General features: G+C 44.5%; 1 protein-coding gene across 2 annotated transcripts in view; it reads left to right on the top strand.

Moving 5' to 3' along the window:
* Positions 1–27,604, top strand: part of LOC143983561 (inactive dipeptidyl peptidase 10-like) — a 322,327-nt gene that overhangs the window by 242,739 nt on the left and 51,984 nt on the right. For both annotated transcript variants that reach the window (XM_077483372.1, XM_077483371.1), the window contains exons 18-21: positions 15,363–15,461; positions 18,319–18,385; positions 20,260–20,454; positions 20,619–20,673. In XM_077483372.1, coding sequence (XP_077339498.1) covers positions 15,363–15,461; positions 18,319–18,385; positions 20,260–20,454; positions 20,619–20,673 — 416 coding nt within the window. The remainder of the gene's footprint in view (positions 1–15,362; positions 15,462–18,318; positions 18,386–20,259; positions 20,455–20,618; positions 20,674–27,604) is intronic.

The raw sequence follows: 27,604 nt of genomic DNA on the forward strand, positions 1-27,604 counted from the left end.
AACCTACCCCCCATGTTGAGGACATGCATACGGTTCAGGAGGGGGGCACTAGCTCTTCCCCACCCCCTTTCCTGACCGGCCGGGCTGGGTGCTCGGATAAGGGTCTGGTATGGACTTTGGGGGGACCCCCATGCCGTTTTTTCGGCGTAGGGGGTTCCCCTTAAAATACATACCAGGCGATGGGGCTCGTAAGGTATCAATCTCGCCAATGAAAGCTGCGAGATTGACTTTCCCTTTCTAGTCCCGTCGCTCCTGGAGTCACGTTCAAAATGAACGGACTTTAGTCCATGTGTGGGCAAGTCCATTCATTCTGCAAGTCCGTCGGAACTCCGACGAAAGTCCGTTGGGGAGACCGTCGGACCTAGTCTGCTGGAAAGTACGATCGCGTGTACGTGGCATAAGGGGGTCCAGGCCCTAATCCTCTTTCTCCCAAAAATACAAAAAGGACTGTTAAGAGAATTAAAACCTCTTTTACATCCAAGAAGTGTTTGGCACCCAATAACTTTTTCCACCTCTCACCCACTATGCCTCACAACCCACTACATACAGGAGGATGTCAGCTATCTTTGGTAGTCATTAGATTGGACAAGGCCAGAGACTTTGCTACATAAATAAAATCTATTTGATTCTTCAGTGGTTAAGTGCACCCTTCATGGGAGAATTATATGGGCTATCATTGCTGATTTCTTCTTTTGAGAATGCTTTATAATTAAATAACATGAATTCAAACACCAAATAACTGCTGCAAGTTGATTTTACTGTGGCCAAGACATGGTAAAGTGCAAGCTATCCAATTTTCACCACAAATGCTTCCACTAATGCCATTGGTTTCCAACACTCAATCCCATTTATTTGTGATCTGAAGATACTGTGATATTTGCCTTACACACTTACTCCTTATGTTACTGTAGTGCTACCCCCAAAGCTAGAAATATGCCTGGGTTCTTTTTCCCAATGATAGCCCCACAGCCAGGCACACAGTCACAGTCACTCTTTGGCTCCATGATCAGTCTAGGAGTGTTTTTGTTTGTGTTTTTATTTTTGGGTTAACTTGGATGGGGAGAATTAAGTGGGATACTCCAAAAAGAACTCTCTACAACAGGGGTGCCCAACTTTTTTAAGAGCGAGGGCCACTTAAGAGAATTGGTAACCGGTCATGGGCCACAATGAGTGGAGCAGAAGGGTGAGAGTTCCATGTCCACTGTGCATATGCAGAGCCAACACGGATACAACCCGCTCTACTCTATGGGCCCTCGGATCCCATCTGCCCCAGATAGAAGGGGATGGATCGGAGTGGAAGTAAGTAGGGTGTAAACGGCCACAAGCCCGTTTACATCTGCGGCTCGATAGAGGTGAACGGAGGGTCAGACCAATGGTGTCAATGGGGCCTAAGGCTGTTTTCACACTGATGCGCTGTGGTTTACTCACACAGAGGGTGCAGACAAGTTCACCTGTGGCTTTCCTGCAGGTTAGCTGTACTTTGCCACAGACTTCTATTATATCCTGCGGGTGTGGTGAACTTTCAGAAAGTGCATTAAACTTACAGGTAATAACAGAAGTCTATGCCTCAGTGTAGATAACTCGCAAGTGGTCTGCGCTGCACCTGTGGATCAATTTGAAAGCAGCCCAGTAACCACTGCAGAACAGATATGCCCATATATACACTGTGATTTAAGTAATAAACTTACCTTTAATAACAGTTTTAAATACAGGTATCGCTGGCTGTTGTCCCAGGCAGATCGCATTTGGTGTCACTCCACCTGTGATAGGAGTTGGTGCTATACAGGAAGTATCGGCTTATGCGGCTCTGCAGCTGCTTGCTTTCTCTACCAGTGGCTTTTTTTTTTTTAACAGAAGCTCTACCAGTGGATTTATTCACAACACTGATGCTCTGGGATGGCGGGTTGGCAACCCACAATCTAGGCTTGCCAACCTGCCATCCCAGAGCAGGAGGTTGCAGGCCACATCAGAGGGCTCCGCGGGCCACGTGTGGCCCCCGGGCCACTGGTTGGGCACCTCTGCTCTACAAGATGAGGACAGTAAACTTCCTCCTGCAGAACTGAAGCAAAAGTCCTTGCAAAAGCAGAGGCTGGTTGAGGCTTTGTAGTAAAAGCAGTTAAAAGCATAAAAGCTTTTTCTTTAGAAAAATTAGAGCAAAGTCCCTTCACAGAGAATTAGATAGACTAAGCTCTGCAGGACACTAGCTCCCCTTTAGACACATCAGCCCAAAGGTATCTAAGATCTCTCTCACTGCCTGTACTCACAAAATGTTATTGGAAGTTGGTTGCCTCCTTCTAAAATCCATGTGACACCTTTTTCCTGTGATCAGGGCCACTTTTAGAAATTATGGCACCCCGTACAGCCTACCTGACAGGGCCCCCTTTAACCATGCCCTTGACCTCACCTCTGTCCCCGACCCTGACCCAGTCTTGAAACAAAATGCAGGTTTGTTGCTGTTTACACACTCGTGTGATTTTGCAATTGTGCATAAGCATGAAAGCGGGGGCAGTTTAAATTTATTTTTCATTTTATTTTATTCAAAATTTTAAAAATGTACACTGTATCTTTACATTTTTTTCTTTATTTTTTTACTTTCACAAGGGATGAATAAGATTCTTTGTGATAGCAAGAGCCATGACAGGTCCTCTTTATGGAGAGATTTGGGGTGTGCTGCCTATGATGATTATTTTAATGCTGATGATAGCCCGCTGTGATGTGAGAGATAGGACACAGTGAGGATTCTATTCTATTCTCCACTCACTGTGTCCATTGCAGCTACGATCTCCTTCAGATGTTTCCTGTCAGCCACCTCGCATCTCTGAAAGTGAGAACTGGAGGTGGGTGCTGGGCGGAGAATCATGGTATCATTCCGCCAGACGGGAGTAATTGAGTAGCGAAAATTAAGAAATAGTCCCTCCTCTGTGTGCACCTGGGCCCCTCTGCTGACCTGATGGGGCCTAGCAAAATGGTATAACCCAGCTCCATAAACAAATATAAGCGGGGGGAACAGTTTAGCAAGCTCTTTTTTATTTTTTATTTAATGCAGCAAGGAACTGTAATGCTGCGTAGGTGATGGGACTGGGCTGGTACAACAGGTTGTACTGCCCTATTAGCAGCCCTGCCTGTGATACCAGATTAGATCTTCAGGTGGCAGCCCCTTAGTCAGATCTCTTCAACTTCACAAAAGCAGGCCCTTGGCTCACCCACCTGATGCTTCAGAACCTTGCAAGTACATTGCAGGATAGACTAAGGGGGCAAGAAGCCTGTTGTGTTTCTCTCTAACGGCAAAAGACCTGGAAGCTCTTTGTCTGAGTATTTATAAAGGCTTCCAGCAGCCAACTGGGCCACCCTCCCAGGGATTAATATTCATGCTGCCCATAGAATGCATTAAGGTGAAAAACCTTGAGGCTTTAGAACCACTTTAATGACCCGCTATTCTATTTTTCATTATATCATTCCTTATTGTATTTTTCTTCCTCCTTGTAACATTCTCCTTGGGTTACCAATCATTTCCTTTTTACCTTCACTTCTGTTTGTTTGGAAAGAGCAATGCATGTTAGTAGTGGTAATGTGTACTGCTCTATGTACACTAGAAATCACATCTAGTCCATTTTGGGCATGAACAAGAGAGTATCATGCACATTCTCGACACACGAGAGAAACGCACTGCCAGTGACTCCAACTGACAATACCAGTTATCTGCAAATGAGTAATAAACTCTTTTTATTTTATATTTTGGAATAAAATTGGGGAACATTTATCAAGCAAATTAGTAACACAATTAGACAAAAATCAGGTAGCCTCTAACTTAAAGAGTTCTGCCCGGCCCTTTAAATATTAAAAGTTAGCAGCTCTACCTATTGTAGCTGCTGACTTTTAACATTAAGACGTTTACCTGTCCTGGAGTCCAGCGATGTTGGCACCACAGCCGATGTTTACATCGGCTGGTTGGGTGCTGCCGCCTCCATTGCTGATCTGGGAACCCGGCAGTGTAGCCTTTGGGCTTCATGGCCGGGTCCCTACTGCGTATGCGTGAAGCGTACTGCACTTTCTCACTGGCATGGCAGAAGGAGAGGGGGTTCGTGCTGCTGACGTACTTCATGGCCGCCAAGTCTCCCGGAAGTGGGGACAGGGTACCAGTAAAAAAAAGGTACCCACTCCCCCCTCCCTCCTGAAAGGTGCCAAATGTGGCACCGGAGGGGGGAGGAATCAGAGAAGCAGATAAGTTTCCCTTTTGGGTGGAACTCCACTTGCCTGGTAAGCCTGGTACACACTATAGGTTTTCTTCCCAGAGGGTTGAATGGAAAAAAAACTGTCAGCTCCGGTCGTAAGCCGCTGTACTAGCTATGCAATGTTAGTACAGCAATCTCCCCCGCTCCCACCCCAACAGAACCCTCCAATCGGGAGCCGGTCAGCTGCTGGTTTTCCAACATGCTCATCTGATAGAAGCTGGTCAAACAGTGTGCATGTCGGACAAATGTGTATGAAGCGGCAAATGTCTCCCAACATTCGGCCCGTGTGTGCTCAGCTTTAGCAAAGTCAATGCAACAGGTGTACAGTGTATTTATGACCCCTGCAACTGTATTACTGGACAGCCCAACTGTGACAAATGTGTAAAGATCGATGACAGATTTATTACTGAAGATAAAGCATATTTTCACACCAAACAGATATATGATTAGGAAGTGATCAGGGTCAAATATCATTCAGTCATTAGCTACTTTAGAACAACCGAAAGAAGAATTTATGACTGTAACCTTGTAATAAATCTATTTCACAATCTGTCTCACTGCCTCCCTATAGCATTGCCTTGCTGTGCAGAATTGATAAATGTCCCCCATACTGTTAAGATGGCATTTCTCTGTCTTATTTCTGCAATCTTGCATATTGTTTTTTACTTGTCCAATCTGGATCAGTATCTACCAAGTTATAATAATATTGGATAATGGGGTTAAAAGTGGCATCTGCTTACAGATTCTTATATCCTTGTGCAGATTAACTATATACATAAACATCACAGGACTTACTACACATTAAAGTGCCTTTAAACCCAAAAGCAAATATTTATTATATTGCAGCTTACCAATTCATAGATGAGATGGTTGTATTCATTTTGTTTTAATTGCTTTATTTCTTCTATTTTCATTTGGTAATCCTTTCTTGTAGTTACATTGATGGGACAAACCATTTTTGGGCTTCATTTATGTTCACCTGGTTCCCCTTAAAAAAATAAAAAATAAAAGTCAGCAGCTACAAATACTGCAGCTGCTGACTTAATAATCGAACATTTACCTGTTCCAGGGTCCAGCGATGGGGGGGAACGAAGCCCCGTCTGTTCCCTCCTCCGCTCTGCGACACCGGCATTCTAACTGTGGGCACAGGGCCCCCCTTCCCCAAAGCACCACCCCATGTTGAGGGCACGCGGCCTGGTACACCTCGGGGGGGGGGGGGGGCGCTTGCTCGTCCCCACCCCCTTTCCTGACCGGCCGGGCTGCATGCTCGGATAAGGGTCTGATATGGACCTTGGGGGGGACCCCCACACCGTTTTTTCGGCATAGGGCCAGGTGACGGGGCCAGCGAGGTGTCAATCTCGCCGATGGAGGTGGCGACATTGACCTCCTTCGTTTAGTCCCGTCTACCTGGAGCCATGTTCAAAATGAACTGACTTTTCTCTGTGTGCGGGCACTCCATTCATTTCAAAAGTCCGCCCATAGTCCGGCGGTTTGTCCGCCGCATCTAGTCCGCCAGAAAAGTCTGGTCGTGTGTGGGCAGGTCCGCTCGTTTTGAAGTCCAGCGGACCTCCGCTTCAAAGTCCGGAGGTTTGTCCGCCGGACTAAGTCCACCGGATAATCCGATCATGTGTATGCGGCATAACACTACTCTCCATCCAGACTGACAATTTTGCTGTTCAAAGGTGCCCCTGTGCTCCTTTATTCGGAGTGGAGGCTCTCTAATACAGGAGGTGTGTTACTGGTCAGATCACCAGGCAAAAACAAAGGGAAAAAAAGCCTAAAAAAAGAAAACAAATGCACCTATCACTTCTAATGGTTGGAAAAGTGCAGTATATTACATCTTTGGTTTTGGGTTTAATACTGCTTTACTAATGTTATATTTTGTGTAAGGGCTTGAGACAGTGCTTTAAACTGGGTATATTGAGGGTTCACACTCCATATCGTAAGAGTAGCAATCACAGCAGATATAAACAATGTCTAGCCAGCCTGCAGTTGGAGTGATTGATCTGAGGCCGGGTTCACACCGGAGCGATGCGGGAACACCGCAAATCCACGGCGTTTTCCCGCATCGCATGCCTCCCCCCGGCAGTTCACACTGCCCTATGCGGACTGCTGGGAGTGTCAGTGAAATGTTAATGACACCCCCAGATCAGTCCGCATATCGCAGTGCGATCTGCAAACTCGGACAGGAATCGGATCGCATGGTGTGAACACCCATGCGATCCGATTCTGCTGCGGACCAAAAAAAGGGTCCTGTGCGAGTTTGCGGCGGGTGCGATGCGAATTCAGCCATACTATCTGTATGGCTGAACTCGCATCGCACAGAGATCGGATGTGATTTGCACTGCAGTGCGGTGCGAATCACATCCGGGTCTCCCAGCCGCAGCAGTGTGAACCCAGCCTAAAGCCCACCTTGATGGAAGTGAATGAATTATTGTTTCAAGATGTACTAGGTCTAAAGCATACACGAGCCTGAAATACACTTTTTTGCTGGAATAAACATGTATTTTTTTCATTCATGCATTCATTCCACTTTAAATCCAGGGGAAGCTACTGTATACTTACTTTCTATCTCCATAGAATATGTGAGAACACAAAGATAATAAAAAAATAATAATACTACTGTTTGTTTTTTTTTCCAAAGGTTTTTACTACTGTTTGCTGCAATCCTTACATACTTAATAAATTACTTTTTGTAGATCTTGGTGCATTTTTAATTTAATCTGTTGCACTAAACATAATTGTTAATCATTTAGTGCATAAAGTCCCAGTACAACATGAAAGTCTTTAATTATGCAAAGTTTTGAAAATTAGATGCCAACCAGCAGCTATTGTGCCGGCAAGTATTAGCTGTTGTAGCTCTTTATAAATACTCGGGTGATGATGTCACTAGGGCTGTATTAACAAAAATGGCACTTGTGATCCAATGCAGTAGGGATTATTGTGATTGATTATTGTGATTATACAATCTGGACTAGTCTATGCAGTGTTCCTGGCCGCATGCATTTATATACATCAGACAATGTAAAGGCTAGGGACTATAAATACTGCCTTCCTTGAAGCAAACATTGTAATGCCGCGTACACACAACCGGACTTTCCGGCAGACTGGGTCCGACGGTCTCCCCGACTGACTTTTGGCGGAGTTCCGAGGGACTTTCCGAACGAACGGACTTGCCCACACATGAACAGACTAAGTCTGTTTGAAAGTCCTTTCGTTTTGAACGTGATGATGTAAGACGGGACTAAAAAAGGAAGTTCAATAGCCAGTAGCCAATAGCTTTCACAGAATACAGACGAACGGTTTTCCCGATAGGAATTGAGTCCGTCGGACAGATTTGAAATATGTTCTATTTTTAGGTCCGTTGGATTTTTAAAATGAAAAATGATCAGATTAGCCCACACATGATTGGATTGTCCGACGGACTGATTCTGTCGGACCTAGTCTGCCGGAAAGTCCGGTCGTGTGTACGCGGCATTAGAGTTTGGTGTTGCATTATAAATGCAGTGCCACATAAATACCCTTAGGAATGATACACAGTAGGGATGAGTTTCGTGTTCGAGTCGAACGTACGTTCGACTCCAACATTGGCTGTTCGTCCGTTCGGCGAAATCCAAACTCTTGGTCCGTTCGCGTCAAAATTCGTGTAGCGCGCACGGCCCACAATGCACTGCGATGGCGCAGTGCATTGCTGGCTCATGATTGGCCAAGCATGCACTGTGACCCCGCATGCTTGGCCAATCGCAGCGCCAGCAGCGAGGAGAGCCATGATTGGCCACAGGCAGGATGCCTGTGGCCAATCATAGCTCAGGCTGTGTAGTGCACGCCCCACACTATATAAGGCCGCCTTTGAGGCGGCCTCGTGTAGTGTGTTGGCATCTGAAGCAGTCGGTGTTCTGTGTACCTTCAACACAGTTACACACCGATCGTTTTTGGCTGATTTCCTATCTTGCTCTTGTGTAGTGGTTATTGTCTGTGCCCTGACCGCAGTATACACCACTATATTCACCTCACCTACATAGCTGTTCTCTATTTGAGCCCAATTGCCATCTGCAGGAGTTATTGGAAGTTGTGTGTGCCTCCAGCACAGCACAGTATACATCTGTATATACCCCTTTATCTCTGCTGTTTTCTGGTTATTGTCTGCGTGCCCTGACCGCAGTATACACCGTGATATTCACCTCACCTATATAGCTAGTGATCCATCTTTAATAATAGAGCTTGCAGTCAGTAGTGTTAGGAGATAGTGCGTGCTGTTTGCGTGCTCTGTACCCAGTACATACCGCTATAATCCACCTACATAGCTGTTCTCTATTTGAGCCCAATTGCCATCTGCAGGAGTTATTGGAAGTTGTGTGTGCCTCCAGCACAGCACAGTATACATCTGTATATACCCCTTTATCTCTGCTGTTTTCTGGTTATTGTCTGCGTGCCCTGACCGCAGTATACACCGCGATATTCACCTCAGCCTAAGGCCCAATTTTTCTGCCCCTGTTTAACAGGGGCGTTTAAGTACAATTTTTGATGCAATGCTTTGCAGCAGGGCTAATTCCAGCAAAAAAACTAGAGTATATGGAAGAGGTTGCAGTGTGGTGGCACCAGCAGCAGTGCCTAAGGCCAAATTTTTCTGCCCCTGTTTAACAGGGACATGTAATTACAATTCTTGATATAATATTTCACAGGAGGGCCCCTTCCTGTGCCCACCCAGAGTAACGGTGAGGACTTATAGTGTTGTGGCACCAGCACCACAACCACCAAAGGTCAATTTTTCTACCACTGTTCAACAATGGCATGTAATTACAATTCTTGATATAATCGTTCACAGCAGGGCGCTCCAGCGCCCACCAAGAGTCACTTTGAGGGCTTACAATGTTGTGGCAAAACCAACACCTTGTTCCGCCATTTCTGCAGAGCATATAGGGCAGGCCCCTACTTTCAAACATCCAATTTACAAACATCAGACAGCAGCAAGTGAGATGAAAAAAGATGGACGACAAAACAAATTATACAGGGGTGATAACCCTTCCCTATGTTTTCCAAAAAGCTTAAAAATAGTTTTTTTGACTGGAGCTACACTTTAAAAATGTACCAGTTGAAAATTACAAACAGATTCAACTTAACACAACAAACCTACACAGTCCCTGTCTTGTTTGCACCGCCTGTATACTGCTGTTCTGAGTATATAGGGCCTGGGGGCCACACGCATTTCCTTTTTTTAATATGGGTACAGGGTTCCCCTTAATATGCGTTCAAGACCCAAATAGGCTGGTAATGGGCAGGAAGGGCTACCCATGCCATTTTTCTCAATGATTTTCAACCATATTGCAGGAACCAGATATAACATTAAAACCGCAAGCAGTTTTAAATGGTGTTATTTCCGTTTAATGTCATTTTGTGCAGGGACTGTTCTAAACACGGGAAACACGTGGCACTTCACAGGCATACTGCAGACACCCCCCAGGCACCATATTTAAAGGAATATTTCACTTTTTTTTTTCACTTTAATCGTCATTAAAATCAGTGCTCCCGCCAAAACGGCCGTTTTTAAAACTTTTTTTTGCATTGACCCATGTCCCCTGAGGCAGGAGTCAGGTCCCCAAACCCTTTTTAGGACAGTATCTTGCATATTATCCGTTAAAATTAGCACTTTCCATTTCGAACGTTCGAGTCCCATAGACTTCAATGGGGTTCTAACGTTCGTAACGAACGTGGGGTCCGTTCGAAAGTTCTGGTGCGAACCGAACCGGGGGGTGTTCGGCTCATTCCTAATACACAGAATAAATAGCTGTGCCTTCAGATATGTCACTTGATTCCCAGTGCACCGATGTGCAAATAAGAAGGTCCCCATTCACCTCTGTGTAGAACGCCAGCTGTCCTGTATATGCTGCTCTTTTTGGTTGACTCATAAATACACCTCTATAGGTCACTGAAAAGCATTTCAGTGTTGACCTGCATCGCATGTGCATTTCAGCCTGTATGCACATTTGCAGCTGCGGCATGTCTGAAGATGTGGATACCCCATAACTCCCAACCGTTCCTGATTTGGAACAAAGTCCCTCTGTCCCTCTTTCCTCCTCCTTTGTCCCTCATTTTAGACTGATCTATATAGTTGTACATAAAATGCACTTTTTATCTTTCAAAAGTGTTTCCCAGTGCTAAACCTTTCATCTGATTTCCAAATTGTTGTGTTTTCAAATGTCAAAAGCCAGTGTAAAGGAACAGTAGTGGTAAAAAAAAAAAAAAAAAAACACTTGTGGGGTGGCAAGGGGTTTGTTCTATGCCTACATACTTTTGCTAATAGGTGTCTCATCCCTTGTTCAAAAAGTTGTGAGGTATGGGTACCTGTGTTTATGATCCTTTATATTGTCCCATAACCTTAAAGAGGAAGTAAACCCTGATGGGTTTTACTTCCTCTTTGTTTCAAAGGTAAAGCATAATGGGCTATTATGCATGGCAACGGCATGCTCAGTGCACCTGTCTTTTGCAAATATCTCCTAAACCATGTAGATTAAGGCTTTCCTGTAGGTAAAAGTGGTCTGTAATTGTTTACAACCACTTTAAAGTGGTTGTAAACCCTTACAATCCACTTTTTGCTACAGGTAATCCTGTAGCTACCACGGATATCTCTTAAAACTGCACAGTTTAGGAGCTATCCCCTGCATCTGCATGTGCCGACGTCATTGTATGTGCCATTTGCTTCAGTGAGTGTGCCATTACCGGCAGCTCCCACGATTACCAGTAGAGCTGTGATACCCGGAAGTAACTCCGGGGAGAAATGTCGCCGGCCGATGCTGTGTGCGGGCACTGTGGCGGGGGCTTCGATCTCAGGTGAGTATTACATAATGAGCTAGTATGCTATGCATACTAGCTCATTATGCCTTTGTCTTGCAGGTCTTTTTTTTTTCATGTGGATTTACAACCACTTTAAGTTCCATATACATATATTTGGTTGTGATCAAACTGTTTTTCTTGCTATACTGTATGCATGGGATTTTCTTGTTACAGTCCGGGCCGGCCCTACCATGGGACCCAGTGGGCCCATGGTCCCAGATGCTATTGTAAGAGGGGCGGCAGCCGGCAGTGGAAAGTTGTACCAGCCATCTCCCGAGATCTGCCTGTGGGACTGCTGTGAAAGGCTGCATCTAATCAGTGTGCAGTCCATGCTGCCTGTGAGAAAGGCAGCCGATATTGACGCTTGCCAGAGCCGCTCAGTGTGTGAAACTATCAGGTAACTGAGAGAGACCAGCTGTCAAAATTTAGTGTTGATGTTGAGGGTGGATCGGACCCAGCAGCTATCAAACACCAGCCAATGGGATGGGGTCTGGGCGGGCTGCTACGTGTATGTGGCCCTGCTCCCTTTCTTAAGCAGCCCAATCATTGGCTGGTGTTTGATAGCTGCTGGGACCCGCCCACCTCTTACATCACCGCTGAATTCTGACAGCTGGTCCCTCGCTCTGCATACAGTTACATTACATGACAGTGTCACACACAGTTTCACTAAGCGTCAGTATCGGCTTAGTGTGAAACTCCCTCTCTTCTGTCAGTGCTAATCAGTGCCACCTGCTAGTGCCAATCAGTGCCACCATTCAGTGCCAATCAGTGCCACCTGTCAGAGTCAGTGACACCTGTCAGTACCTATCAGTGCCACCTGCCAGTGACAATCAATGCCAATCAGTGCCACCTGCCAGTGCCAATCAGTGCCACCTGTCAGTGCAAATGCCAATCAGTGCCACCTGTCAGTGTCAATCACTGCCACCTGTCAGTGCCAATGAGTGTTTCCAATCAGTGCCACCTGTCAGTGCCAATCGGTGTTACCTGTCAGTGCCGATCAGTGTTTCCAATCAGTGCCACCTGTCAGTGCCAATCAGTGCTTCTAATCAGTGCCACCTGTCAGTGCCAGTAAGTGTTAATCAGTGTTTCTAATCAGTGCCACCTGTCAGTGCCAATCAGTGCCACTTAATATCAGTGCCAACCAATGCCACCTATCAGTGCCAATCAGTGTTTCCAATCAGTGACATCTGCTAGTGCCAATCATGGCCACCAATCAGTGCCAGTGCTTCCAATTAGTGCTCATCAGTGTTACCTATCAGGGCCTCCTATCAGTGCTCATCAGTGCTGCCAATTAATGCCAATGAATTCTGCCTATCAGTGATCATCGGTGCTGCCACTTAGTGACCATCAGTGCTGCCAATCAGTGCCACTAAATGCTGCCTATCAGTGCTCCCTATTAGTGCTAATCAGTGCAGCCCATCAGTGCCATTAGTGCTGCCAATCAGTGCCACCTATCAGTGCCAATCGGGGCCCATCAGTGCTGCCAAGCAGTGCCAATCCATGCTTTCTATTAGTGCCAATCAGTGCCGCCTATCAGTGCCAATCATTGCTGTCTGTCAATGCTGCCAATCAGTGCACTGAGTGCAGGGATGAGGTGATGAGCCCCACAGCCAGGCACATTGTCTATGAGGAGTAGGCCTGGTGGGGCACAACTCAAATCTGCTGATGTTTATCAATTCCACGTGCCAATCTTTAGTATAATAGGTAATCACCACAATAGTATTTACAATAAACTACTGGAGGTCAAATAAAAAAAAGTGTCAGTAAAAGGCTTGCGGCTAAGCACTGTTATATGTTTTCCCCCACCACAAAAAAAAAGTGCAGTGCTAACTTACTGATCAATAACGTAACAACAATGGTGGAATCCTCTAATGTATGGAAATCTCAATATGCTTCAATATTACCGCAATACACAATGCAATATCTGATATGCAACACCTGATGTAAAGGGGCACTCTGATGGGGAAACTTGATGTATAGGGGGACTCTGATTGGGACCCCTGATGTAAAGGGAGGACTCTGATGGGGGCACCTGATGTAAAGGGGCACTCTGATGGGGAAACTTGATGTATCGGGGGACTCTGATTGGGACCCCTGATGTTAAGGAAGGACTCTGAGGGGACACCTGATGTAAAGGCGGCATCTGATGTAAAGGGGAACTCTGATGAGGACACATTATGTTAAGTGTTTTTAATTTGTTTTACTTGAAATGACGATGTGATTGGTCTTCTTTAATGCTTTATTAGAGAGTGATTTGAAATTTTAGCAACCGGACCTCTCTGACATATACAGTCATATATTCTTCTTAAGGATGTCAATGCATATTCTTTGCTGGAATTGGTATCTCTCTTATCTATAACCACATCAGAGCAACCAAAGGGGCTGGGTCCTCCAGGTTACTCCAACTTGTTTTCTGTTTACTTCATATGGTATGGGGAGGATGGGGAGATGAGCAGACTACTAGATCTGCCCCCCACCCCATATCCCCCATCTGTTACAGTAGGTAGAAAGGGGAAAGAAAAGAAAGAGTAGAGAAGGAAATAGGGGGGGGGGGGGAATATAAGGGCCTGTTAGGAGAGGGGGAGGGTAAACCACTGGCTACCCTCTCCACTCGCTACCAGACGTGCCACTTGAGACCCCCAATACATAACGCTTTTGTATTGTATCATCGAGGGGTATCAAGAGTAGTAGGTCATAAGTTAAGTAATGTCTTGTATCAGTTCCTGATATTGCTGAGAGGTTTGATATTCAAACCAATTAGAGAAGGGTATTTAGACCTCAAATGAACTGGCAGGCAAAGCCTGGCTGCATTGATCATGTGCATAGCCAATGACTTATAATATCTTTTTGATGGTATATTGGAAAGGTGAAAGAGGTATGTAACTGGATGGCTCCGCCCCCTCTGACGCTACGGGGAAGCCCTAGGGATGTCCCCGTGTGTCAGAGGGGCAGGGTCACCCGACGACATTGTGTGGCCCCGCCCTCAGTTATAAAAGAGCTGTCAAAGTGAAGACGCATTATACGGTGGGTGCCTCCTATGGAGGCGGGTCGGAAGGCTTTTTTTTTTCTTTTTTTTTTCGGTCCGTCGAAGCAAGAGAAGAAGAGGAATGGACTTTGTGGGATACGTTTATTTTTTTATTTTTTAATAAAGGACTTGTCCTAAGCCATGTCTTGTGTTTTTTTACCATTTTCAATTTTTTTTTTGTGAAATGGTAGGGGTACGATTGTACCCCATTACCATTTCACACAGGGGGGAGGTCGGGATCTGGGGGTCCCCTTGTTAAAGGGGGCTTCCAGATTCTGATAAGCCACCTGCCTGCGGACCCCCACAACCACCAGGCAAGGGTTGTGGGGATGAGGCCCTTGTCCCCATCAACATTGGGACAAGGTGTTTTGGGGGGTACCCCAAAGCACCCGCCCCATGTTGAGGGCATGTGGCCTGGTACGGTTCAGGAGGGGGGGCGCTCTTTCATCCCCCCTCTTTTCCTGTGGCCTGCCAGGTTGCTTGTTCGGATAAAGGTCTAGTATTGATTTTTGGGGGGACCCCATGCCATTTTTTTTTACATTTTGCCGTGGGGTTCCCCTTAATATCCATACCAGACCTGAAGGGCCTGGTATGGAATTTGGGGGGACCCCACGCAATTTTTTTGTACATTTTGGTTCAGGGTTCCCCTTAATATTCATACCAGAACCCAAAGGGTCTGGTAATTGACTGTGGGGGAATCACATGCCATTTTTTTCAATGACCTTTATGTGTATTGTCGGGACCAACAATTCTTTATAGCCACAAGTACTTTTAAATTACTTTTTTTTCTTTTGTAATGTAATTTTGCTCTCAGACTGTTCTAAACACTGAAACATGCAGCACTTTACAGGCATACTATAGACACCCCCCAGGTACGATATTTAAAGGAATATTTAACTTTTATTGTTTCACTTTAAGCATTATTAAAATCACTGCTCCCAAAAAAATTTACGTTTTTAAAACTTTTTTGCATTGCTACATGTCCCCTGGGGCAGGACCCGGTCCCCAAACACTTTTTATGACAATACCATGCATATAAGCCTTTAAAATTAGCACTTTTGATTTCTCCCATAGACTTTTAAAAGCTGTTCCACGGCTTTCGAATTTGCCACGAACGCCCCAAATTTTTCGCTAATCAGTGAGCAGGCGAACACCCGATGTTCGAGTTGAACTTACATTCGACTCGAACATCGGGCCCATCCCTACTGGATATGTGTTTTTTCATGTAGACCTGCAAACAATGTGATTGAGTTACAAAATGTTTAATGTTTCAGACTTCTTATTGATTGAGGACAACCAAGTCTTGAAAATGTATCTCAGCACAAAAGACATGCCAGAGATAATGTACAGGACTGTTCAAATTGATGACTATGGTAAGTTTTACTCTATAATGGAAAGTAGTGCATACAATGAGACATTTTACATGTGAAGTATGCTGATAAATTTGACCTGTTATATATTGTTGTTGCCCTTGTAAATCAGTCAGCCAACTGGTAGCCACTGGCATTTGCAAGCTGTTACCAGCCACTTACTGCACTAACACTTTGTAAAATGTTTATTAAATCTCTCTATAAAGGTAATTTCTCAGCAAAGAGAAGGAATTCACTCTAGTTTATTGCTCATGTCTATGGCAGCTGACATGAAAAGCCAATTCAAACAGAAATGTTATTCCTCTATGTTAATCATCCTTTTTATCTTTCTGGTGAATTAAAGTGTTTGTTATATCTCCAAAAAAAACAGATACTGTTGCTTTAAAGCATGTTAGGCCCCTTTCACACTGGGACAGTTTTCAGGCGCCACAGCGCTAAAAATAGCGCCTGTATAGCGCCTGAAAAAAACGGCCCCTTTCACTCCAGTGTGAAAGCCGGAGGGCTTTCACACTGGAGCGGTGCGCTAGCAGGACGGTGAAAAAGTCCTGCTAGCCAAATCTTTGGAGCGGTGAAGGAGCTGTGTATTCACCGCTCCTACCCATTGAAATCAATGGGGCAGTGCGGCTATACTGCCGGCAAAGCACCGCTGCAGCGGCGCTTTGCAGGTGTTTTTAACCCTTTTTCGGCCACTAGCGGGGGTTAAATCTGCCCCGCTAGTGGCCGCATACCGCCGCTAAAACGACAGCAAAGCGCTGCTAAAAATATCGCCGCTTTACCGCCGACGCCCGCACCACCCCAGTGTGAAAGTGGCCTTATACAGCACATCTGTACCTTGTATGAGCGTGGCTCCAGGCACTCAGCTGATTGTCGGCTCTCTCTTTCTCCTCTCTCCCCCTCCTCCTCGGCTGACGTCAGTGGGATGGCTCAGCCCCGCCCACTGCAGCTGTGAGTCAAGAGAGAAGAGAGGAGAGGAATCAGCTGTGAACCTGGAGCAGAGCTTATATTGGTACAGATCGACTGATTTTTTACAGAACACAGGCACAGGGACGCATGTTATTAAGGTACAGAGGGGATAAGAAGATTTCACAGAAGTGGGTTAACAACCACTTTAAGTTTACAATACTTTCTTATAGTGAACTGTTTTTTTCCCAAAAACATTAAAGTGGGAGTAAACTCCCATGTATGATTTTTACCCATAGGCAAGCCTATAATAAGGCTTACCTATCGGTACTCTAAATATCTCCGTGTACCGTTTCGAGATATTTAGTTTAGATGCAGCCGGTGACGTCACTAGTGCATGCCCTCTGAAGGAAAGGCATGCCCATGCTGTTTCTTCCGAGCCATGCCATAAAGAGCGACTCCCACGCACATATGCGGGAGTGACTTCATTGCAGTCTTGACCATTCATATTACCGAAGCCCACGAAAGAGGGCTTTGTTTTCAGGTAAGTCTGTCATAATGTGCTAGTAAACTGCCCCGGCCCCGACTTATTTATTTATTTTTCATATTACTTGCTAAGCAAGTTAAGCTAAGTTTCTTCCACTGAAGCCCCATACACACTATCAGTTTTTCTGCTGAGTTTTTCCTTCAGATTTACCAAAACCATATAATATGAGGTCAAACCTTAGGAGTTTCAATGTGTATGCAATCAGGCAGGCCCTTCCACTACATGGTTTTGGTAAACCTGATGGAAAAACTCAGCAGAAAAACTGATAGTGTGTATGAGGCTTTAGATGGCATAATCTGCCAGAATTGTTCATTTGAAATATGCCTTTAAACTTCAAAGCCCTTGTACACACGGTCGGATATTCCGACGGAAAATGTCCCATCAGACCGCGTTGTCGGATAATCCGACCGTGTGTGGGCTCCATCGGACTGTTTCCGTCGGAATATCCGACCGACAAAGTTATAGAGCTGGGCTATAAATTTTTACTGACAACATGATCCAATCGGACTTTGTCCGATCGTTTGTAGAAAATTCAGATCGGACAAAGTACCACGCATGCTCAGATCAAATTCCTAGACCAAAGCTTGTGGCTACTAGCCTGAACGTAGTCCCGTCATTACTAAATAACGTGATCACGTTATGAACGATCGGATTTTCCGACAACTTTGTCCGACCGTGTGTATGCAACACCAGTTTCGGACAAAATCCGATGGATTTTGTTGTTGGAATGTCCGACAGAGTATACAAGGGCTTAGAGACATATCCATAACATCTGGCATCTTATGGTGTCAACTGTAAGGCAGGAGCTTAATCTAAAGGCTTATTACTAAGTATAGGTTTAATGGAATATGTGTCTTTTTTTCATTTCTGATATTTGTTCTACCTTTCTTTTTTTCTTGTTCAACCAAAATAAAGCACATAGAAGGGCACTGTGGTGCTAAATCAAGGAAATCAATTAGATATTCGCTTTCTACATGTGAAAGTAGTGAAATAGCACCATGCTGTGTGTACAAAAACTGTGATCTGTCAACAGTGACAGAGATTCCCCACCCATGTCTTCTACTGATGCGTTTCACACCTTACCTTACATTACCTTGCTTAATAATAGAGCAGCCTTACAGTATGCAACTTCACTACATTTGTACACAGACATTGTGGGGAAGTAATTGTCAGTTTCCGGCACCTATGACTGGTGAAAGAGAGGCGCGGAACCTCAGAGCCTTATTGGTTGACTAACATATTTTGAAAATGTCATTTGTGGTGCAAGGAACAATTAGTTAATTTCAGGGTGGAAATATTTGAATTCATATCGTTGTCACTCATGTGCATCATATCATATTTAATTCACAATGCAAAATATTTGAAACACAGTTTATATTCTCAGTAATGTACAGCATTTTGTTTATTTTCCAGACCTCTCCATCCGTCTGACTCTTCCATCAGGCTATCAGGATGCTGAGTACCCTTTGGTTCTCTGGATGTAAGTAACAATTTATGCACTATAAACCTGATTCAATGGGGCAAAGATCTCTGTTAAATACACTGAAACCTGACTGGATTCCTTTGGTTACTGTATTTGTACATTGTCATTGCTCTTGGTTTTCCCCTGTTATTTAATATCAGTTTTAGGCACAGATATGGATTCAGCATAGTGTACAATAAGCCAAACTTCCAGAACCTGTCACAGAGTAAGATCGTGGACACAGCTCCTCTGTGCAATGGCTTTCCCTGCAGGAACCCTCTCACAGGAGATTGGTACCCCTAGGTCAGTCAAAAAGAACTTGCATACATGAAGTAGGGTTGGTACTGGATAACAGGCAACTGGAGCATGAGAGAGGCATGAGGCGTTGTGCAATTTAAAGCAGGAGTGCAGAAATAGCTCAGCAGAGACTCAGATGTGGATGCAGTGAGGACAAGATGACGCAACCTAGGCTGTGCTGCAGAGACTGTGGCTGCACCTGAGGTGGGGTGAAGGCATTGAAGGCTGAGGGTGTTGTGGAGTCTGCAGGGAAGCTGAGGAGCAGCAGAAACTGCAGGTGCAGAGGAGACTGAGATTGTAGACACGGTGGACTGGGGGGTGCAGTCTGAATTTTCTAGATGCCATAATAGTCACATCTGTATATTTGGCAAAGTACAGTAAAAATATATATATTTGCTAGCCCTAATAACTGCAAAGCACTGTGCAGACAACAAGGGCCTAATTTATCTAAAACAGCCTTTCTCAACCTTTTCAACATGGAGGAACCCTTGAAATAGTTCTCCGGTCTCAGGGAACCCCTGCTAAAAATTAGAAATCTACAACTCATGATACATTAGTGTGATGATCAGTGGGCAGAATGGTCCTTACACTTGTGGTCATTGGGAAGAAATACCTTCTTACAGATAGCTAAAACTATCAATGATGTCAGTGGGAACTTATCTGAGAGGCAGAAATGGCCCAATGCTGAAGGAACCCCTAGCAACCTCTGGAGGAACCCTGGTTGAGAATCACTGATCTAAAATATGTGTCTTAAAAAGACTAACGTCTGCATTCAGACTTGTAGCTGTAATTTTTCTCTACAAATTTGAATTTATTTCATATTTCAGGCACTTTGGTAAAAGAGAACAGCTTTTTCTATTTCAGAGACAAACATTTCAGAAGTCAACATTTTTACCTTGGTAAAGTGAAAGGATTCTGAAAACCACTGCCCAAAGTACCAAGGATTGTAGTATTAGGTCCTGGTTGTGTAGATCCAGTTAAGAATAAATCCAATAATACATTTATTTCAGGTTATCCATGAGCTATAGATCTTAGGGTGGTAATAGGCAGTTATCTCCCCAAGAACATCAGATGAAGAAACATCTGCTCTTCCTCTTCCTTAGATGTTCTACATCCGCCAGCTTACAGGTTTGAGAATCTATTTGCGTAAAAGCAAATGTCATAAGTGCTCATTATAATCCCCTAGGCAGTAGCCCTAGGCAGTCTATTGTCCACATGAGGTCTTCAAAAAAAGAGGTGGGATTGGGGAGTTTATAGCCATTCTTCCTTCCAGCTAAGTTGGTCCTTGTAGTAGATGCAAATTTTACATCCTTCATGCTACAGTTACATAAAGTATCCTCCTATACTGTATTTCTGCCGATTTCAACTAAATGGCAGTTGAGGCAGACAGGTGGCAAAACCCATTAAAATACAATTTTTTCTTCAGTGAAAGAAAAGCATATCTATTATTTAAAGAAAGAAATAACTGTATGCAAAACTGAGAAAATGTGCTAACAATGAAATAGTCACAGCTGCTTGGATGGTTCTTTTAATGCTATGAAACTATGAGTTAGTGAATGAGACATTCTAAAATGAGCTATTTTATCCTCACACAGGCCGGACGCACCAGGCTCTCAGCAGGTCACAGAGATATTCTCTCTTGGGTGGGAATCAGTGCTTGTAAGTTCTTTCCAGGTAATTGTAGCGAAGATTGATGGTCGGGGGTCAAAGAATCAAGGTCTGAATATGCTCCATGGAACTGACCGAAAACTGGGTTCAGCTGAGATTAAAGATCACCTTCCTCTGGTGCAGTATGTGTAGATTTCCTATTTTTATATGTTTTACAATGTCAGACTGACCTATGTTTCCTCCAAAACTATAATCTTTATATACAGTATGTTATATTAAATTTGTGCGGCACCAGTGAAATTTGTTGTGTGGATTGACTTATAATTCTGTATGTCCTTTTTTTTAGACATTTAAAACATTTGCCATTTGTGGACAAAAAACGCATAGGAGTATATGGGAAGGTAAGGGAATCTTCTAGAGCTTTATGATTTAAGTTGCTGCACACAAAACAGTACCTTTAGGTTAGTACAGTATATAGATATGTCCAGAACCCGTCCTGTATAGTAATGTTGCCGATTAAGTGGTGCTGTGAAAGGCCCCAGAAGTTTTGCTTGCGTTACAGTCACTCGACATAAAGTGTCACTAAACCTACAACAGTAAAATCAGTCTGTATATGCAGTAAATCATGCTTGTTATACTCATTGTGGAACCTAAGGGGTTAATCCTGCACATTGTGTAAAAAGGCTGTTTGATCGTGTCTTTTCTGATCTTCTCCTTCCACAGTCCCCAATCAATCTACTGATAGTACAGAGCCTTGGGGGCACTCGGCACTCATTTTGGTGTGTATTACTAGAGAGGTTTTTTTTTTTGTTTTTTGTTTTTGGAAGGGTGCATGTGATCTGCACAAGGGCCAATCAGCACCTTCCAGGCAGAAAGTCCAGCCTCAAAAGCAGAGTAGACTGAAAACTCATCCTACAAGCTTTAACCAGACACTGATAGAAGTCACAAGACTTCTCTGATGATGAGAAAAGGTAATTAGTAGTTTATATTTACTAAAACTACGAACTTTAACCAGTGTTTAGCCGGACACTGATAGAAGTCTCAGGTGTGTGCCGCCACCATTCGTGGTAAGGGAAACCGGCAGAGAAGCCTTACGGCTTCATAGACACTTCCCTACTGCACATGCGCAAAGCATGCTGCCCTTTTGTAAACGGGCCCAGTGTTCTATCAGTTTAGTGAACCCATCAGATCAGCAAACGGAAGTGACATTCCAACACCCAGCCACGGCTTGAATTTCTGAGTAATTTTAGCAATAAAGTGAGTGTATATAAATAAATATAGTATATTGACATCTGTGATGCTGTTTTGATGTTACATTTTGAAAGCCTAAAGCCCCACACACACTATCAGATTTTCTGCAGATTTTTTCCTTCAGATTTACCAAAACCATAAAATATGAGGTCAAACCTTAGGAGTTTCAATTTGTATACAATTAGGAAGATTTTGGTAACTCTGAAGACAAAAATCAGCAGAAAAACTGATAGTGTGTATGGGGCTTAAAGGTTTAGCGCAGAGTAATGTGGGGTGTACCAACATGGCCTCCGCCACCTTCCTACTGCTGGTGTTCCGCCAGATTAGGCAACCCGTCAAATCTTGTAACGGAAGTGACGTTTCGTCACGGCCATCTTGGTACACCATGCACTCAGCCGCAGTAAGCCTACAGTCGCCAAGCAGACTTCTTTTTTACACCCACCGGAGTCTTGCATTTCACACTTATTTTTACCACTAAACTGAGCTTATATTGTGAAATACAGTGTTTAGAAGTCCTTGACACTGTTTTGATGTTGAATTTTAAAAGCAGCGGTGTTCTTTCAGATTAGCAAACGTGTGAGATCAGCAGGCTTGCCAATGCTTTATAAAATTCAACATCAAAACAGTGTCACAGACTTTTAAAAACTTTATTTACTGATATAAGCGGTAAAAATAAGCGTGAAATGCAAGATTTTGGTGGGTTAAAAAGATGTCCACTTGGCGACTTTAGACTGTAGGCTTAGTGTGGCCGAGTGTGGGTGTACCAAGATGGCCGTAACAAAAACACCAATTACGAAATCTGACGAGTCGCCTAATCTGAAGGAACAATGGCATCCAGCTTCTTTCAAAATGTAGCATGCAAACAGAATTGTAAATGTCAATATACTATATTTATTTATGTACGCTCACTTTATTTAGAAAATTACTCTGAAATTCAAGACATAGCAGAGTGTAGTAAGATGTCAGTTGCTGCCTTCTTCTGACTATAGGTGTTCTGTCAGATTAGCAAACCTGGTAGTTGTGGATGCATATGCAGCTTACAGAACATCACTTCTGTTCACTGATCTGATGGGTTCGCTAATCTAAAAGCACACCAGCGGAGGAAGAAGGAGGGGGGGCTGAACTTCCGGAGGACCGTACCACATCTTACCGCCACCCGGTCTCCTGGAAGTAGGAAAGGGTACCTGTCAAAAAACAGGTACTCATTCCCCCCATCCAACCAAAAGGTGCCAAATGTGGCACCGGAGGGCGGGGGCGGACGCAAACAAGCGGAGTTTCCACTTTTGAGTGGAACTCCGCTTTATTGTGCCTACTGACAAATTAGACTGCTCTTTATCATGTTTAGATGAAACTGATGTTTTTTGCATACTGTATTGAGAGAAGGCCTCCAATGTTTTTATACACAGCTCTGCCTTGTTGTAAACCTTCTCCCTGCCCTGACATACCCAACAAGTTGGATATGCACCAACTGGCACTGATCATGTATACAGCTTGTGGGCTAGGTGTGTGCTTATAGGGAGCCATTGTCTGACCCAATAATGCAAACTAGTTCCCTTGCAGTGAAGTGCCCGTCCTGCTTCTATATGAGTGAAATGACTCATATGGAAATGCTGAAAAATAGTCGTTTTGGGGTCAAACAATGGCCACTACGAGCTGAGATGATTAGCTTTCTCTGTACCAAGTAACAACGGAAATAATATAGTATTTACAAGATTCTTGGAGCCTTTTTGCTGTTTTTCATTTGCAAATATTTGAACATTTACAATAAAGTCTGCATATCCATTTTTTTTCAATTGCTGATGCATAAGGAATGATTTTATGGTAGGCGAACACTGTTTGTAGACTCGTGAAATCAGATTAGAATATTATTCATAGAGCCCTGGAAGGAAGGTGATATGCATCTTTTAAACTTGGATTCATAGGAGCTAGGTGGCTATAGCTGATTGTAAATTCAGCTTTGGAGGTCTGGAGGAGATGAAGTGTAGAATGAGCTTGCATATATTATGTATGGATTTACTTCATCACAAGTTTGGGTTTAGATCATCAGTAGAACACAGGGAAATTACTCTGCTGGGAGGAATAAAGCAAGCAGCTAGAAGCTGCATGGAGAGTTACCTCGATTACCTGTACAGCATTCTATACTAGGGAAGTTTCAATTTATTACCAGCTTCCAGAAAATAAAACATAACTCCCATTTATTATACCAGATGGAAATCCATATTGGGATTTAAGATTCATACATATTTGAGCTGCTGATGAATTTCTGACGCTTTTCTGAGATGTCGCAAAACATTCTTTAGGATTATCTGCTCCTGGATTTATATTTTATTCATGACTGCTCTACAGAATGTGTCACTGACTTGAATTTAAATTCTGTATCAGTGAGATGATGGTTACCTACTCTACCTTCATTCAGTTGCCCTGCCACAATGATGGGTACCAGCAGACACCCAGGACCAATCATTCTCACCGAACTAGTGTCTCCATTGATTTCTTTTGTCTGTTGTTCCAGTATAAAGGGCATTACCAATATATAATCTGACACCCCCCCTATAGACATTACCATAACTACTTGTGCAATCTGAACATGACTGTTAATGTAAAAATTGTATGTTTGGCTATATGTTTACGATCTATCAGGTTAGGTTTGGTTATTATGATCAGTAAAAAGGATGCAGTGGGCTCTTTGTGGGCAAGTTCTTCTAGAGGTGTCTTTTGTGTGCATTTTATAAATTCTTTCAGGGCATTGTACAGCTGCACAAGGCCCCTCTGGGATTCAGGGGACCATTTACATAAGATGTCGAGTGGACAGGTACTAGGACCCCCTTCCGATGTCACTTTAATTTGGATACTGCTAGCTTCTAGGGCAGGTGAGAAGCGGTGGCATTTTATTCAGTATGCCTAAATGTTTTCCCATTTTGTAATATTCAAGTGGGGTTGGTTAGTGAGCACTCTTTTCATTTCCTGCCTGAACTACAGTGAGTGATATGCAGAATGCTCTTCTTTGTGCTCTTGATGACATTTAGGCTGGAGTTTAAGGTGGTATTTGCATTCTGACCCCAGCCGCATATTACAAAGCATGAGAGCTTGGGGAATCACAAAGGTTACTCTTTGCCAAAAATAAATGGAGGGGGCACAAATTGTTTAGGGGCCCTTTGCTGACTATGCACATCTCTGAATTTTATAGTGATAAAAGCAACTCATATGGCCAATTCATTGTTTAGGATAGCTGAGCCAAGTGGAGGTGTAACAATACTAACCGTTGAAAAAAAAAAACATCCCATAAAGTTTTTCTAAATGTTAGAAACTTTTTGGGACTGATAGCTGATTATTCACTTTGCTACAGGTGAAAGGAGATAATATCCTCTGTACAGTCAGTTTTACTTTCACTTTCTATTGTTATTCTGGATGTTGTGTTGCACTATCCCCTTTCCAGGAAAGCCTATAGGCTTCTATGCAGAATGCTAAGGATCATGGGAATTGAAGTCTGGGACAGCAGCCATAAAATGGGACTCATGGAGCCTTTACACTACAATTCCCAAAACACACCAAAGCATAGGTGAAGTGGTGGAATTGTTTTTACTGGACTGCAGAGACATAACTTGAAGCTTGTGGGCCCCAATGCAAAAGCTGACACAAGGCCCTCCCACTACCACCTGCCGCTTCTACCATGCATCAAGATACTCCCACTGTGCTCCAAGATATTCCAGCTGCCAGCTGCACGTACACACAAGGTGGGGGCACACAGGCCATACTTTGAGCTGCTGGGTGAAAGCAGTGGGCTTGTATGTCAAAGAGAAAACTCAGGGGGCCCGGGCACTCTGACTTCCAGATTTATATGCCCACCGCTTTCCCCTAGCAGCTCAGAGTGTGGCCTGCCTGCGTCCACCTTGTGAGCACATGCACATTTGACCAGGGTGGGGGTGGGCTGTACTCAGGGCCGCTGATAGAAATCATGGGGCCCCGTACAGCCTACCTGACGGGGCCCCCTTCACAGTATTGCAGGGTATTGCAGAATATTGGCAGGATAAGTATTGGCAGGGCATTGCAGAGTATTGGTAGGGTTTTGCAGAGTATTGGCAGGGTATTGCAGAGTATTGGCAGGGTTTTGCAGATTATTGCTGGGTATTGCAGAGTATTGGCAGGGAACGTATTGCAGAGTATTGGCAGGGTATGTATTGCATAGTATTGGCAGGGTAAGTATTGCAGCATATTGGCAGGGTATTTATTGCAGAGTATTGGCAGGGTAAGTATTGCAGAGTATTGGCAGGGTATTTATTGCAGAGTATTGGCAGGGTAAGTATTGCAGAGTATTGGCAGGGTAAGTATTGCAGAGTATTGGCAGTGTAAGTATTGCAGAGTATTGGCAGGGTAAGTATTGCAGAGTATTGGCAGGGTATGTATTGCAGAGTATTGGCAGGGTATGTATTGCAGAGTATTGGCAGGGTATTTATTGCAGAGTATTGGCAGGGTATTTATTGCAGAGTATTGGCAGGGTATGTATTGCAGAGTATTGGCAGGGTATGTATTGCAGAGTATTGGCAGGGTATGTATTGCAGAGCATTGGCAGGTTATTTATTGCAGAGTACTGGCAGGATAACTGCAGTAGTAGTAGATGTTGAACTTGAAGCCCCCCCCCTCCCAAGCAAGCACACACCTCACCCGTGTAATTGTTAGCTGCCTTGGCCCCAGCAGAGTCACTTCCTCCCTGTTCTTGAGTGTCCACAATATTTCGATTGGAATTGGATTCCTTGCCCGGACCCTGCTCTCTCTGCTCGCCTCTCTGCTACTTCTTCTCACGTGGAGAGAGAGAGGGGAATATCACTCTGTGATACCATATAATAGGATGCGCTGGCCGGGACTTGTGCGGCTGTGCAAGCATGAGGAGCGGGCGCAGAGGACACATTCTTCCGCTCCAGAAATACAAAAAATAGTCCCTCCTCTGCAGCTGCATATGTAACCGACAAGAACACAGGTTCTGAAAAAAAAAAGTTCCCTGAAGAGGTGGGGGTGTAGGTTTGTGGATTGGCGGGGGTGGATTGGCGGCAAGGCTGGGCTGATCGGTGGCTGGAGAATATTTTTTTTTTTACATCAAATTTACTTTGCTGTTCAGGTTGCCCGGGCCCCCCTGCTGGTCAGGCCCGGTACAGCAGGGCCAGTTGTACTGGCCTATCAGCAGCCTTGGCTGTACTGGGCTGGGGGAGAGGTGGGTTGAGCAGAGAGTGCATCGCTGGGGGAAAGGGCTTGCCCCGTCATCCTGTGTAGGTGAAACCAGAAACTGGGACAGGCCTGGGCTAGTGCCTTCCCAGCCAGCTCAGACCCTCTGAGTTTACTGAATTACCTATGCAGGGTGATGCAGCAATCACTTTTCCCCAGCGACACAGTGTAAGGACTGGTTCACATCAAATGCGGTGGGACTGCATTGGGTGGCCTTTCCAGCGGGCACAATGCGCTGAAAAAAAGTACTGCATGTATTACTTTTTAGCACAGCACATTGCAAAATAATCTACTGCCTCACACCGCATGGCATGCAGTTGAACTTTATGAGATGTCTGTGTGACATCTCATTAAAGTTTGTTTAAAGAAAAAAGGAAACCAGCCCTTAAACCTAATTTGACAAGGAGGCCACACGGGCCCTCTGGAGCATGGGCGTGGTCACCATTGCGATCGCTGTGATCCCTCAAGCTCTGCTTATGCCATACTACACAAGCAACTTCTGCCTCTTGGCGCTGAGGGAGTCTATGTGAGCACATCTGCCTGGGTGCCCACATATCAGCAAGAGGCCAATCCAGCAGTGACCAGAGCTTAAGACCTGGGAACAGACATACTCTACGCGGAGCCTCATGGACCACAGCATTGCATCTGCACTGTTGCCACTGGGAGACCAAAGCATCCTCTCACCCTCTTCTTCCCACGGTTATTCACCAGAGGCATTCTGTGGAGAGACAGAGGGGGCCCTTTTTTCACAGCGAGAGGTCACAGCTGCACCATCAGGACTGGTGAGAGGGCTTACTGCCCATTGTTCGCACTGCTTGCAGAGACTCAGCCACTAGGTCATTGATTATACCACATCTATACTGC

Source organism: Lithobates pipiens, unplaced genomic scaffold (genome assembly GCF_037356315.1).
Source record: "Lithobates pipiens isolate NorthernLeopardFrog02 unplaced genomic scaffold, aLitPip1_a1.2 Scaffold_16, whole genome shotgun sequence".
In the NCBI taxonomy this organism is placed as follows: domain Eukaryota; kingdom Metazoa; phylum Chordata; class Amphibia; order Anura; family Ranidae; genus Lithobates; species Lithobates pipiens.